The sequence below is a fragment of the Macrobrachium nipponense genome, chromosome 23, assembly GCF_015104395.2.
Source record: "Macrobrachium nipponense isolate FS-2020 chromosome 23, ASM1510439v2, whole genome shotgun sequence".
In the NCBI taxonomy this organism is placed as follows: Eukaryota; Metazoa; Arthropoda; class Malacostraca; order Decapoda; family Palaemonidae; genus Macrobrachium; species Macrobrachium nipponense.
Window position 1 is genome coordinate 78,654,232 of NC_061090.1, and position 15,000 is coordinate 78,669,231.

A 15,000-nucleotide genomic window follows, 5' to 3' on the forward strand; every position below is an offset into this window, starting at 1 on the left:
TATTTTTAGGCTGCAACAATAATAATACTTTCAGGTTTAGTAAACAAAAAAGAGAAAATGTGGGAAAATACAATGTTCAAACTACTTCAGGTAACAGAATGAAAAAGTCTTGACTGAGTGCTTACCCTGGTCTTTATTTGCAAGACTCCATAAAGCTCACTTGTTAAGGACAAACTCTTGCTCTCATCCTTCCAGTCTACTTCGTGTTTCAGAGTGTATTGCTCACCGAACCAATTTGCCTAGAAATAATAACAGCAATGACAATTCCTACTAGATATCTGGTAACTGAGTGACCGAGTTGCTGTTAGTCAGTGGTCTTCTTCAAATTCGTTAACAGCCTTGATGGCCAAGCATATATTAGCCTGAATAATCAGTGTGAAATTCATTCTTATCTTGTTCTGGATCTGTGATCCCTGAATTGCAATATCAACCCTCCTCTTCCTTGCGTCCATCGGGACTCGGCAATCGGGCTTGGGATTTCAGCGAACAAAGACACCAAATATATTCAGTCCTAAATTCGGTAACTATAACGACAGCATTCTTGAGCATCTCCACATTACCTTGGTTGACCCTGTAAACAGCTGCCAGTCTTCGTCCGAGGTCAGGGAGGCAGAGAAGCCGACTTCCTGATCTTCGTAGCTGCCGCGCAAATTGAAGGTGGTGTTGAGGGGCTGCCTGGAATCGTGGTGTGCCAGAATCAGGAATTCTCCCGTCGCTTGTCCGACGTTTCCGCTCAGCTTTGCAGGGAGGACAGGATGATCAATTTTGGTGAGAAAATCTCTTCATCTTACTGTCTAAAAGCTAATGCAACCTCTGATAAAATGGCTGACGTTTTGGTCAGTGTCGCTAAGGTATAATTATACTTATAAGTTTTTTTTTTCATTATAGCAATATTTTTGTTTGAATCTTAAAATTAACAAAATATAAAGTGATTGGTAGTTAAAAGCAACATAATTAGGAGGATTTGGTGGTTGATAATCTATATATTTAGGTAGAAGTCAAGGTTAATCATTTCCCCTTCAATACTTTCATAATGGGATTCTTCACATTTTGTTATGATCAGAATGATCATGGCATATTCAATTTTCCATTTAAATAATACAACGATATCTATCTCACACCACACACACACACACACACACATACAGCTGACTGCTATCATTCTCTTCCTTTCTCTCTCTACCACATTCATACACAAATTCTCTTCTCTCTCTCACACACACAAACTGACATAAACACACGCAGACATATCGTATTTCCTTGTTCTCTCTCTCTCTCTCTCTCTCTCTCTCTCTCTCTCTCTCTCTCTCTCTCTCTCTCTCTCACTTACTGTGATATGAGTCTCCTCAGGCTGACTCAGATCCAAAGTCGCTTTTGCTTCGAGGAGAAGCTCATTATAGTTGAAGTGAATCCCCGCCAAGAAGAGCAGCGGGTCTTCCTCGTAAACGCCCGTCAGTGCCACTCTGGAATGGACGTCAGATCCGAAATTGACAGCAGCTTCCGTCTGGAAAGCTGTATCCGATACCTGTCATCGAAAGGAATACCTGGTTTAGTGGAAGAAGCTTCACTCTTTATGTGTATGTGTGTTTGCGTATGATATCTATGAATTACAATGCCCTCTTAACTTCTCGATCTCTTCCCATTTTGGAAACACTTCGTCACTACTAAGCCTACGTAGACCCAAATGGAGAAGGAAATGAAGAGAAGAAATGAAGATGATCTGATGCCGGAGCCGGGACCGTTGTATCACAACAGGGTAACAATAATTACCTGGCCACAAAGAAAGGTATGATATTCTTGTTCATATGTACTTATATCTGTCAAATTCAGATACATTACCTAGAGCTGGAATAGACGTACCTTGCCATCATAGCCAAGTATGTAATTGATATATATTTATATATATATATATATATATATATATATATATATATATATATATATATATATATATATATATATATATGTGTGTGTGTGTGTGTGTGTGTGTGTGTGTGTGTGTGTGTGTGTGTGTGTGTGTGTGCATGTGTGCGCACGCACACGTGTGAAATATAAAAATAATATGTTACACTTACCATAAATGTTACATAATGTCCACAATGAAATTCATGATGCAAAACACCATGTATTAAAAACATATATGTGCACATGCAAAAATTAGAATTGGCAGTTTCATAATTTTTCATTCACCTGCCTGATGCAAGATTCATGCTTTATCAATTTATTTTTCTTTTTGAAGATGGAAGAAATCTTATGCAATGATGTTAAAAACAATCACATATGAGGCTGAAGCTGACAGTAGGATAAAAGCTGCATGGGGGAAGTGGAGAGAGGTAGCTGGAGTGGTATGTGATAAGAAAATGCCAATCAAGCTAAAAGTCAAGCTCTATAACACATTGATAAGACCAGTGTTAATGTATGGAGCAGAAACATGGGCTCTAAGATGAAAAGAGGAAGTAAAGCTTGAGAGAACAGAGATGCAATATGCTGAGGTGGATCATGGGAATATCACTGCTTGAGAGATTGGAAAATGATGAAATAAGAAGAAGGGCAGGCTAAGTAAAGATTACAGAGGTGATAAGAGAGTCATGATTGAGATGGTATGGGAAAGTATTGAGAATGGATGACGAGGAGGGAGTGAAGAGGGCTTGGGAGGAAGCTGTTAGAGGAAGAAGACTGAGAGGGAGACAGAGAATTGGATGGCGAGATAAAGTGAAGGGAGATATGGAGAGAAGAGGATGATGCCTTAGATAAGGCAGCGGAGAAGGCGCATCAGGCAACCGACCCCATATAGCAAAACGGACGTGAACGAAACGAAGTGATAAAAAACGTCATATCACAACCACTGACATACATTACTAAGTATATAGGAGAAACCTATCACTAGTAGTATGGCATAAACATAGTACTTATATTATCAGTTCAATATTAAGTTGAAGGTAGTTGAACGATTTACTTTGTTAAATTTTACAGAAAACATTGGAAACTCACAAAATGCTATCAAAGATAAAAAAAAATTATAACCTTAACTCTCTTGTTTTCAATGTCATGATGTGCACGGGAATCAAATGTCGATGTCTCCGAGAGAGACAATTATTGCACTGCATCCAGTGCAAGTTACTGCCAGAGAGATATAAAGAAAGCTTGATATACCGAAGAGAACCATAGTTGGCAATTAACTTCTTTTTCTACTACTAAAATACCTTCTTTTCTCCTTCGTTTTCGGCCAACTCACACCTAAAGAGCTAAATTTTTCAACTACCGCTCTAACTGCCACTTAAGCTCTCACTAACTTCTTTTTTGCTTATATTTTCGTTTTTCCTTCATCGTTCTCTGCCACTAATGATCGATGCTCAGTTTTCTTTCCTCGAGTACATGAAAAATGGTATTTAAACCCCATAGATTTTTGCTTTTTTCAAACATCATAGGTTGATGGTGATAGATTTTAAAATGAGAGGTAGGAACCCAAGAAGAGAAAGAGAAACCCAAGAAGAGAAAGAGAAGATATAGAATTAAGATTGGGGACATTACTGGAGAAAATTTGGAGCAATTTATGAGGACTGTGAGAGAGAGATGGCTGGAAGGGGGGAACATAAAATTTCGATAGGGTAACAGAGTGGAAAATAATTGGGCAGACATGAGAGAAATAAGTGTGGGAGAAGCAGAGGATATGGAGTGTCGAGAGGAGAAAAGTAGTGGTGGAATGAAGAGGTGCATGAATCAATTGAAAGAAAGTCAAAAACATTTAAGGACTGGAAAGTAAGGCATGCACAGGGTGCAGAGGAAAAGTACAGAGAAGAGGAAAGAGAGGCGAGGAGTGTAGATATGGCTATTGGAAGGGTGGCAGAGCAGTTGAATTAAAGACTAGGAACAAGAGAAGGAGAAAAGGATATCTATAAGATTTCAAACTTGAGGAAAAGGTAGAGACAGGATTTGGGTAAATTGGGTGTCATCAAGGTAGCAATGGAAATATATTGTATAGGGATGAAGTCATTAAGAAGAGATGGCAAGAGTATTTTGAACAACTGTTAAATACTGAAAAAGAGAGAAGATGGGGGAAGCACAAAGGGTGGAGGGGCGTATGATGGATATACAGGACACAGAAGTGAAGAGAGCATTAAGGAAAATGAAGAATGGTAAAGCACCAGGTCCATCAGAGTTCCAAATTGAAATGATCACATTATTAGGTACAGAGGGGGATAAATAGAGGCTGGATTTATTAAAGGCCATATGTGAAGAGGAAGAAATGCCAAGAGACTGGGAGGACAGTCTAATGGTATATATATATATATATATATATATATATATATATATATATATATATATATATATATATATATATATACAAGCAGAGGGGAGATTTCATGGACTGTATTAAGTACAAGGGAATTAAACTAACAGAGCATGGATTGAAAGCTTTGGAGAGAATACAGGATGAGAGATTAAGAGATTGTAAAGATCAGGAAACAGCAGTATGGATTCATGAGAGAAAGAGGGACATGGATGCCATCTTCATAGGAAGACAGCTACAGGAAAAGAAGCAAGAGGGAAACCAGGAGCTCTATTGTGAATTTATAGAACTAGAGAAAGCTTGTGATAGAATCCAAAGAAAAGTGATGTTTTGGTGTTTAAGGCAAAGGAAAGTCCCAGAAAAGTTGGTTAGGCTGGTCGAGATGACATATAAAACAACGAGCACAAAAGTAATAACAGCAGTTGGGGAAACAGAAAACTTTGCAGTTAGTGTTGGATTACACCAGGGGTCAGCATTAAGCCCATTTTTGTTTGTGCTGGTCATGGATGTGTTAAGTGAAGATATCAGGAATGAAGAGCTGTGGGAGTTGTTGTACACCAATGATCTGGTGATTACTGCTGAAAATGAGGAGGACCTACAGAGAAGGGTTGGAGAGTGGCAGGAGTCTTTAGAAATGGGCAGCTTAACGGTGAATGTGAATAAAACAGGTTTTGCTGAGCAGTAGATAAGACAGAGACAGAATAGTAAGATAAGAAAGATGAGGCTCGATTATAAAACAGGCAGAAACGTTTAAATACTTAGGATCTACTTTAAGCTACGGGGGAGTTGTGAGGCTGAAGTTGACAGTAGGATATAAGCTGCATGGGGGAAGTGGAGAGAGGTCACTGGAGTGGTAAGTGATAAGAAAATGCCAATCAAGCTAAAAGTCAAGATCTATAACACAGTGATAAGACCAGTGTTAATGTATGGAGTGGAAACATGGGCTCTAAGAAGAAAAGAGGAAGTAAAGGTTGAGAGAACAGAGATGAGAATGCTGAGATGGATCATGGGAATATCGCTGAGTGAGAGATTGGAAATGATGAAATAAGAAGAAGGGCAGGCTTAGTAAAGATAACAGAGGTAATAAGAGAGCCCCGATTGAGATGGTATGGGCATGTGTTGAGGATGGATGACAAGGAGGGAGTGAAGAGGGCTTTGGAGGAACCTGTTAGAGGAAGAGGATCAAGAGGGAGACAGAGAATGAGATGGCAAGATAAAGTGAAGGGAGATATGGAGAGAAGAGGTTTGGTGGAGGAGGACGCCTTTGATAGAAGGCAGTGGAGAAGGCGCATTAGGCAACCGACCCCTTAGAGTAGGGATAACGGTGGGAAAGGAGAAGACATTTTCGATTTTTTTCCGTTTTTCTCCAACGATAAATATTTCAGGTTTCCATACTGGCTATCTCTGACTCGCCAGTACTCACTGCTATCGCTCTTTTTCTCCAATTGATGGGTGCCTTAGGGCTCAAAGAGGTTTGTAACTTCTGTTGACCTTTCATTTCACTTTTTTTCATGCTTGTCATTTCACTGGCATATTCATATGATCACAATCAAGTTGAATTTCATATCCTAAAAATCGCTTCTTTCACCTGTATTAAATTAACGTAGTTTTTGTTTTTATTTATCAAGTTTAAATCAGCCTTGTTTCCTTTTAAGTTTCTTTTGCTTAAGCAGCCAAATGCTTGTTAGTTAATGTAAGAGTTTTTGTGTTATTGAGCGCCTCCTACTCCCTTGTTTATTTCTGTGAACTATCGTTCTAACGATTGTTTTGTGATTTGTTTTTGAGTTACGGTGGATGGTTCGTAGCTGTACTGTGAACGTTGATGGTCTGCCCGCGGAAGTTCGGGCTTTGGAACGCTCCTTGTCAGACCATCCCCTTGAGCAGCTTTTGTGGATTATTGGAGGACGACCTTTTGGCAGTTTATTTTGGAAACGGCGCTGTTGGAATCTTTCCTCACGACCGTTCGTAGGTGCCTTAGTCACCTGCGACTCTGGTGCTGTAGATCACGGCTCTTCGTTCACTTGTGACCATAGTGTCCGCTTTACGGGGTTTCGCAGAAGCGTATGCCATTTGCGACTTCTCGTATTACCCCTTATTCCCGTCCGAGGAGCCCACGGGATATTGGTACCGTCGCTGGATCCCGGTACTGATTACGGATTCACCTGCCACTTCTGCCTTCGTCCTTCTGCATTTCTTCGGGGATGTGTGTGAGCGCTGGCTCGTAAGGAGATACGTAGGGAGGCAATTGCCAGGTAAGGCAGTATAGCTGTTATTACCTTCGAGGAGCCTTATACCCCTTTTGTCCTGGCGATCATGTCCATCCCTTTAGTAGCAGTTTGGGTGCTTGCTATGGACTCCTAGTTCGACCCGTCTTCAGTTGTTCATCCCGACGTAAGGATTAGAACTGTCAGTTTGTACGTGCAGTACAAATATATATATATATGTACATATACATTGTCATAGTTTTTTACTTGTTTATATTATAAGCTTATTGTTGCCATTATTGTTTATTGCTTATTGGTGGATAATATTTCCATATCTTTAGTTGTATGGCTAGGTAGGTAAATTTAAGGTTTTCCTTGTTTTGATATCTTCCACTTCCTTCAGCCTTTTGTTATTTAGGATAGTTTTGGCCGGCATATATTTGGATCCTCAAAGATTTATGAAATATTTATTCTCCCTCGCATTTCGGTAGGGTTTAGAGTGTTTAGCTGTAGGGTGCCTTGTGGCTCGTCGAGGACCTGGTATTTAGTCCTCTTGCTTTAAGCTGTTTTGCTGTATGTATTTTACTTAAACCCACAAGGCTGATTTAAGTTGTTTATTTCTGTTTTGTAATAAATACTGTTAAGTTTTTCTGGAGTGTTTTGTGCTTGTGTTTCTTGAACATGGGTTGCATTTACTGTCTACGATCCTAGCAAAATAAAGTACCTAAGAACCTGTACTAGAACCCTAGAGGTTTGTAACAATTGGCGACCGTGACAGGATCGTACACAGGTGTACTCTGTGTTTTGGTTTGCGGCACAGCACTTTGGGGGATTTAGCAGTATTTGTTTTGAGTAGGTGGTTACCTTCCCCCCTCTTTGTTTTGGTTGATGATCATGGAGGAGTTTATTTTTGACCCCGCTGAATTTTTAGGGTCAGCAGACTGCTTAAAACACTTATCCATTCTGAACAAAGAATATCTGGTAAGTTGTGCTCGTTGGCTGGGAATACCATTTAAGGCAGCTGAGACAAAGTCATGTTTGTTAGAGGCCGTAAAAAACAAGGTAGCTCAGGGCCTAGCTGAGGGTGAGCATTTAGTTGAGGAATTTGATAGTGTTGCTAGTAGTGATGAAGAGCAAGAAGGTAGTGTGAATGTAAATCCTGGTTTTTCATTATTTGAGGATCCCCCTAAGACTGGTACCCTTTTTGAAGGACACGCTAATTTTCCTTCAAAACCAGAAGTATCATTAAATCCATTTTTGCCAGAGAATTCTGTCCATGTTGAGGTAGCTCCGGTACAGCCTGTAAAATCCCAGGAGAGCAGTGAATATGATGTTATATGCAAAAGAATTGAGTTGATGAAACTTGAGTTTGAGGAGAAAGAGAGGGCGAGGAAGCATGAGTTGGCTATGGCTAAAATCAATTTGGAAATGGCTAGGTTAAGAGGTTCCCCTAATCACTTTAGTACTCCCACTGGGTCCTCTCAGGATAAATTTAACATAGGGGCAGCGTTGAAATTGGTCCCAGTATTTGACGAGCGAAACGTCCCAGAATTTTTTAAGGCGTTTTTGAGCGTGTGGCTACCCGGTTGTCTTGGCCCCAGAGATGTGGACAGTCTTGATTCAATGCAGGCTGGTGGGCAAGGCAATTCGGGTATACAATGCTTTAGATGAAGGTGTAGCTAGGGACTATAATAAGGTTAAGGCAATAGTTCTTAAGGCTTACGACTTGGTTCCGGAGGCCTATCGCCTAAAGTTCCGTAATTTTACTAAACATGTCTCTCTCTCATTTGTGGAATTTGCTCGTCTCAAGGAGGAGCAGTTTGACGACTGGCTTAAGAGTCGCCAAGTAGTTTCCTTCTCCTCCTTGAGAGAGCTTATGTTGCTAGAAGAGTTTAAAAAGGCTTGTAGCAAGGAATTAAGAATTTATCTTGAAGAGGTTAAAGCAGTCAGTTTGGGTAAGGCTGCCCAGATAGCAGATGAATTTGTATTGACTCATCGGGCCGGGTCAGGTAATCTCGGATCTGTAGTTAATTTTCAGCCTGTTAAGTCAAATAATTATCAAAAGAAACCAGGTGGTGTGGGAGATAATAGTGTCCAGGGGAATGTGCACAAGAAAAAGACTGGAGATGCTCAGGGAGAGGGCTCAAGTGGATCTTACACTCGGGTCTTCTCCAAAAGTAATAGGTTAACTTCTGGTAACGGTAATAGAGTAAGACGGACCTGCTTCTGGTGCAATGAACCAGGACATTTTCAAGCACAGTGTAGTGCCAGAAGGAGGTACCTCCAAAGGAACAATAATAATCCGGTAGCTCTAATATCGAATAACCCTATGTCTAATAAGTCTCAGGTTGAGAATCCTCCAGTGTTGGTGGCTAATGATGGTTGTAGCAAGGGGGAAAATGTTGGTTCTTTATCTAGTAGGGATTTATGACTTTATGATAAATATATTTGGCTTGGCAGATTGATTACCGAATCGAAAACCCTAAAGGTGAAGTTTTTGCGGGATACTGGGGCTGCTCGGTCTCTGGTATTGAAGGAATCTTTGAAGGGCCTAGTTAATAATTCAGGTGATTTTGTGGTTTTGGGAGGTTTCCCGAACACGATGGTATCGGCACCTTTAGTTGAGGTGGAATTGTCCTTCCCTGGTTATAATAGGAAGACAGAATTAGCTGTTGTAGAAAGCCTACCAATCCCAGGCATAGATGGTATACTGGGTAATGACATGTTGGATGACAAGGGACGTGAATTGTTTCCAATATTGTCTTTGAATGCTTGTCCAGTGGCTGTAACGACACGAGCTGCTGCAAAGGCAGCAGATTTGTTACATGATGATGATGATGATTTACATTTAAGTAGTTTAGCTGTAGAAGTAGAAAGGCCCGGGTCTGTAATTAGTAGTAGTGATAAGCTTTTTGGTAAGTTATTAAAACCTGATTGGGATCGTTCAAAGTTTATTGAAGCTCAGAAGGAAGAGTTCAATTTTGAACTGGGTGATACGAGTGATTTGACTAGACCATGATTTTGTGTTATAAAAGGTGTGTTATATAGAGTTAGTCGCCCTTCCTCTCATGCCCTTGATATAACATCTCGAAACGAGCAGATAGTGGTCCCTACTCAGTTCAGAGATTCAGTTTTGAAATTGGCACATGAAGACTCTTTTTCTGGCCACTTTGGTGTGTGTAAAACTTTTAGTAGGTTAGCTAAATATTTTTGGTGGCCAGGCTTTAAGTCTTCAGTAAAACAGTTTGTAAATAGTTGTGAAGCATGTCAGGTGATGGGAAAACCCAATCAACCAATTCCAAAAGCCCCTTTAAATCCGATTCCAGCAATTGGAGAACCTTTTGTGGAGTTGGTGATTAATGTGGTTGGGCCTTTACCTAGGACTAAGTCAGGGTTTACCCATCTCCTGACAGTTATGGACAGAGCATCTAGGTTTCCTGATGCATTCCCTATGAGGAGGATTACTTCTCGTGCAGTGTTTGAGAAACTCGTAGAGTTTTTCTCTAAATATGGTTTGCTTCGTACTATTTCATGTCTGATTGTGGAACTAATTTCACAAGTAGGGTATTTCGGGTAAGTGTGCTGAACTGGCCATTCAACACATTACCAGCGTACCCTATCATCCAGAGAGTCAGGGTGTGGTGGAAAAGAGTTTCATCCAGACCCCTTAAATGTGTATTAAAGAAATATTGTGACGAGCAAGGAGAGGATTGGGATAAAAGGCTTCCCTTTCTTTGCTTTCTTTGCCATACGGAATCACCCTAACTCGTCCACCGGTGTCGCTCCCTTTGAGTTGGTATTTGGTCACAAGGTACGTGGTCCTCTGGAGATAGTCCATGAGGTGATTGAGTCTGGACAAAGAGGAGAGATGAATGTGAGTTTGTGGAAACCTTAAGGAGAAAGCTATCTATGGCTTGGAAGTTTGCATGAGAGAATTTGGCTTCTTCCCAAGCTGCCATGAAAATGAATTTTGACAAAAAGACAAAGGTACGTTCGTTTGTGCCCGGGGAATTGGTTTTGGTATTAAGTACAGACTCGGACAACTTTCTCGAGCCAAGGTATAAGGGACCTTGGAAGGTTTTGAGAAAGCTATCTGAGGTAAACTATGAGGTTGAAGCCCCGGGACCAAACGAAAGTGCCGGGTATTTCATATAAATAGATTGAAGTCTTATACTTCCTGTGGTAAGGACCCTTTGGCTATTGTTTATGAACCAGTATCTGTGGTAGTGGTAGAGCCTCCTACGGATGATTTTGTAAATTTGGTTGGTCAGGTGTCTTCTGATGCTCTATTTGACAATGTTCAGAACTTAGAAATATTAAAGGAGGGATTAGAGCATCTGGAGACTAATCAGAGAAGTGATGTTATGGAATTAATCCTTGCCTTCCCAGAGTTATTTCAGAATGCGCCAGGACGAACGAGCTTGCTCCAGCATGATGTCGATGTGGGCAGTGCTTCCCCGGTAAAGCAGTCTCCTTATCGATTAAATCCAATGAAGAGGGACATTGTTGATAAGGAAATTAAGTATATGCTGGAGCACGACCTCATTCAACCTTCGGTGAGTCCATGGAGTTCTCCAATAGTCCTCGTAAAGAAACCTGACGGAAAGTTCCGAATGTGCGTCGACTATCGTAAGGTAAATACTCACACTAAAAATGACTCCTTCCCTTACCTCGTATAGATGATTGTCTCGATCAGATAGGGTCCTCCAAGTTTATAACAAAGTTGGATTTGTTGAAAGGGTACTGGCAGGTTCCCCTGTCTGATCAAGCCCGTGAAATTTCTGCCTTTGTAACTCCCTTTGGGCTTTACGAGTGTAAAGTGATGCCCTTTGGGATGAAAAATGCAGCTTGCACCTTCCAGCGACTAATGAATAGGGTCATTTGTGGCTTGGAAGGGGTGGAAATATATATAGATGATTTGGTGGTTCACAGCAACGACTGGCGGACGCATATGGTAAGCCCTGAGAGCTGCCGGTCTTGTTGTGAACCTTGGTAAATGTGAGTTTGGTAAGGCCAGAGTATGCTATTTGGGCCATGAAGTGGGTTTTTGGGTTCAGTAGCCCCCACAACAAGCTAATATAGAGGCCATTGTAAATTTGAAGAGGCCGTGCAATGTCAGAGAGGTCCGGAGAGTCCTGGGTATGTTGGGTATTATCGTAGGTTTGTCCGGAACTTCTCAGACTTGCTCAGCCGCTTACTAAACTATTGGAAAAAGGTCGTAAATTTGAGTGGTCACCTCAGTGTGAAGAGTCTTTCATAAAGCTTAGGTTGATGTTGGTGTCCAATCCTATTCTAATGTCTCCTAATTTTCAGAAACCATTTATTATTGCTGTTGACGCTAGTGACGTTGGAATTGGAGGAGTCCTCTTTCAGAGAGATGAGGCTGGAGAAGTTCGTCCCATATCTTATTTTAGTAAGAAACTTTTAGCGGCCGAGAGAAAATACTCTACTATCGAAAAGGAGGCCTTGGCCCTGGTTCGTACGTTACTCCACTTTAAGCCCTATGTAACAAATTTTTTTTATCCCATAGAGATTTGGACCGACCATAATCCCCTCGTCTTCATTGAACGAATGAAGGGTTCTAATCAGAGGATTTTGCGTTGGGCCCTGCAGTTACAGGAGTTCACGCTGGTGATAAAACATATTAAAGGTTCTGATAACCGTATTCCTGATGCTCTCTCTCGGATGTAGTCGTGAGTTTTTCCTCTGCTCCCCTCGCCCTTCTCGTTTTTTTTTTTTTCCTCGGGTTGTATAAAAAACTTTTGGTAAGTGTGTGGTGCAAGAGGTTGTGTGTATGAGTATTCAGCTTTAGCTTAGTTTGTTATACCTGAACTTCTTTAGGATTTTGGGTAGTTAGTATTTCTTAGCCTTTGTAGACTCTCCCTCCCAGTTAGATGATAGGAGGGTTTCTAGCTGTATGCTTATGGAACTGTGGGGACAGTCTAATCTGAGGTTCCCTGTTGCCTTTTGGTAAGTTTACTTTGTGACTATGATTTTTTTTTCTTTTGGTTATTCTGTATATTATTATTTTGCTGAGTATCTATTTCCAGAGATTTGGAATAGTTACTTTGTCCTTGTGAATGTATTGATAACTTTGAAATGTTTTAAGTTAATTCCTTTTCAGCATTTTTGCTTAGGTTTAAAAAAAAATGTATTCTATGTGAATAATTTTTTTTTGTTTTGGGGGAGGAAGGTATTAAATTAACGTAGTTTTTGTTTTTATTTATCAAGTTTAAATCAGCCTTGTTTCCTTTTAAGTTTCTTTTGCTTAAGCAGCCAAATGCTTGTTAGTTAATGTAAGAGTTTTTGTGTTATTGAGCGCCTCCTCCTCCCTTGTTTATTTCTGTGAACTATCGTTCTAACGATTGTTTTGTGATTTGTTTTTTGAGTTTACGGTGGATGGTTTGTAGCTGTACTGTGACGTTGATGGTCTGCCCGCGGAAGTTCGGGCTTTGGAACGCTCCTTGTCAGACCATCCCCTTGAGCAGCTTTTGTGGATTATTGGAGGACGACCTTTTGGCAGTTTATTTTGGAAACGGCGCTGTTGGAATCTTTCCTCACGACCGTTCGTAGGTGCCTTAGTCACCTGCGACTCTGGTGCTGTAGATCACGGCTCTTCGTTCACTTGTGACCATAGTGTCCGCTTTACGGGGTTTCGCAGAAGCGTATGCTATTTGCGACTTCTCGTATTACCCCTTATTCCCGTCCGAGGAGCCCACGGGATATTGGTACCGTCGCTGGATCCCGGTACTGATTACGGATTCACCTGCCACTTCTGCCTTCGTCCTTCTGCATTTCTTCGGGGATGTGTGTGAGCGCTGGCTCGTAAGGAGATACGTAGGGAGGCAATTGCCAGGTAAGGCAGTATAGCTGTTATTTCCTTCGAGGAGCCTTATACCCCTTTTGTCCTGGCGATCATGTCCATCCCTTTAGTAGCAGTTTGGGTGCTTGCTATGGACTCCTAGTTCGACCCGTCTTCAGTTGTTCATCCCCGACGTAAGGATTAGAACTGTCAGTGTACGTGCAGTACAAATATTATATATATACGTACATATACATTGTCATAGTTTTTTACTTGTTTATATTATAAGCTTATTGTTGCCATTATTGTTTATTGCTTATTGGTGGATAATATTTCCATATCTTTAGTTGTATGGCTAGGTAGGTAAATTTAAGGTTTTCCTTGTTTTGATATCTTCCACTTCCTTCAGCCTTTTGTTATTTAGGATAGTTTTGGCCGGCATATATTTGGATCCTCAATGATTTATGAAATATTTATTCTCCTCTGCATTTCGGTTAGGGTTTAGATGTTTAGCTGTAGGGTGCCTTGTGGCTCGTCGAGGACCTGGTATTTAGTCCTCTTGCTTTAAGCTGTTTTGCTGTATGTATTTTACTTAAACCCACAAGGCTGATTTAAGTTGTTTATTTCTGTTTTTGTAATATCTGTTAAGTTTTTCTGGAGTGTTTTTGTGCCTGCTTTCCTTGAACATGGGTTGCATTTACTGTCTACGATCCTAGCAAAATAAAGTACCTAAGAACCTGTACTAGAACCCTAGAGGTTTGTAACAACCTGCAAAATATTCAAATGACCTACGGGCTACTCTATGAGCAAGAGCCCGTGCTTAAAATAACGACATCTTATCCTTTCAGCTACTTATATTATGGCAGTGGGTCTAGGCATACACGTGAAACTAATTCAATTAATTTCTATCTAGAAGAAATGAATAGCTACAAAAAGATTAGCCTAAGAAAGCTTTTATGAAAGAAAGTCTTTCTTTCCAAAGTGTCCAGATGAAACAGGATGATATGCAAGGAATTACATAAAAACAAAAAAGACTAAATTGCATTCGTTTGATTTCTTATGAGTAAATTGTGTTAAGCAATTATGAAAAGGATAAGAAAACAGGAGAACATGGCAAATGAAAAAAGAATAACGGAAATAATCCAATAAAGCAGATTAATATACATATTGTCGATTTAAATATTCATTCACATTACGTATCGGAGAGAGTATACTGCTGAAAATAGACCTAGGCTAATCAGGTGTCAAAATCAGAAGTCAAATTTAGGCTCACTAAATATCTCATGCAAATTATTTTATTGGCCAAAGCACAAAATTAGTTTAATTGCACTTTGCTATCAATGACTGACAAGTGGTTGGTCGACTAAGTGGCGAACCACAAATATATATATATGTGTGTGTTATATATATATATATATATATATATATATATTATATAAATATATATATATATATATTATATATATATATGTGTGTGTTTGTATATATATATATATATATATATATATATATATATATATATATATATATATATATATATATATATATATATATTATATGTGTGTGTGTATATATTATGTGTATATATATATTTGGGGGGGGGGTATATATATATGTGTATTATATATATGTATATATATGTGTATATATATATATATATATATATATATATATATATATATATATATATATATATATATATA

At 39.8% G+C, this 15,000-nt stretch overlaps 1 protein-coding gene across 1 annotated transcript in view; it reads right to left on the reverse strand.

Annotated features, from left to right (window-relative positions):
- LOC135198290 (uncharacterized) overlaps window positions 1-15,000 on the reverse strand; it is a 220,918-nt gene that overhangs the window by 121,386 nt on the left and 84,532 nt on the right. Inside the window, exons 21-23 of the mRNA XM_064225864.1 lie at window positions 1,331-1,525; window positions 561-737; window positions 126-239 (exon numbers count right to left, since the gene is read on the reverse strand). Coding sequence (XP_064081934.1) covers window positions 126-239; window positions 561-737; window positions 1,331-1,525 — 486 coding nt within the window. The remainder of the gene's footprint in view (window positions 1-125; window positions 240-560; window positions 738-1,330; window positions 1,526-15,000) is intronic.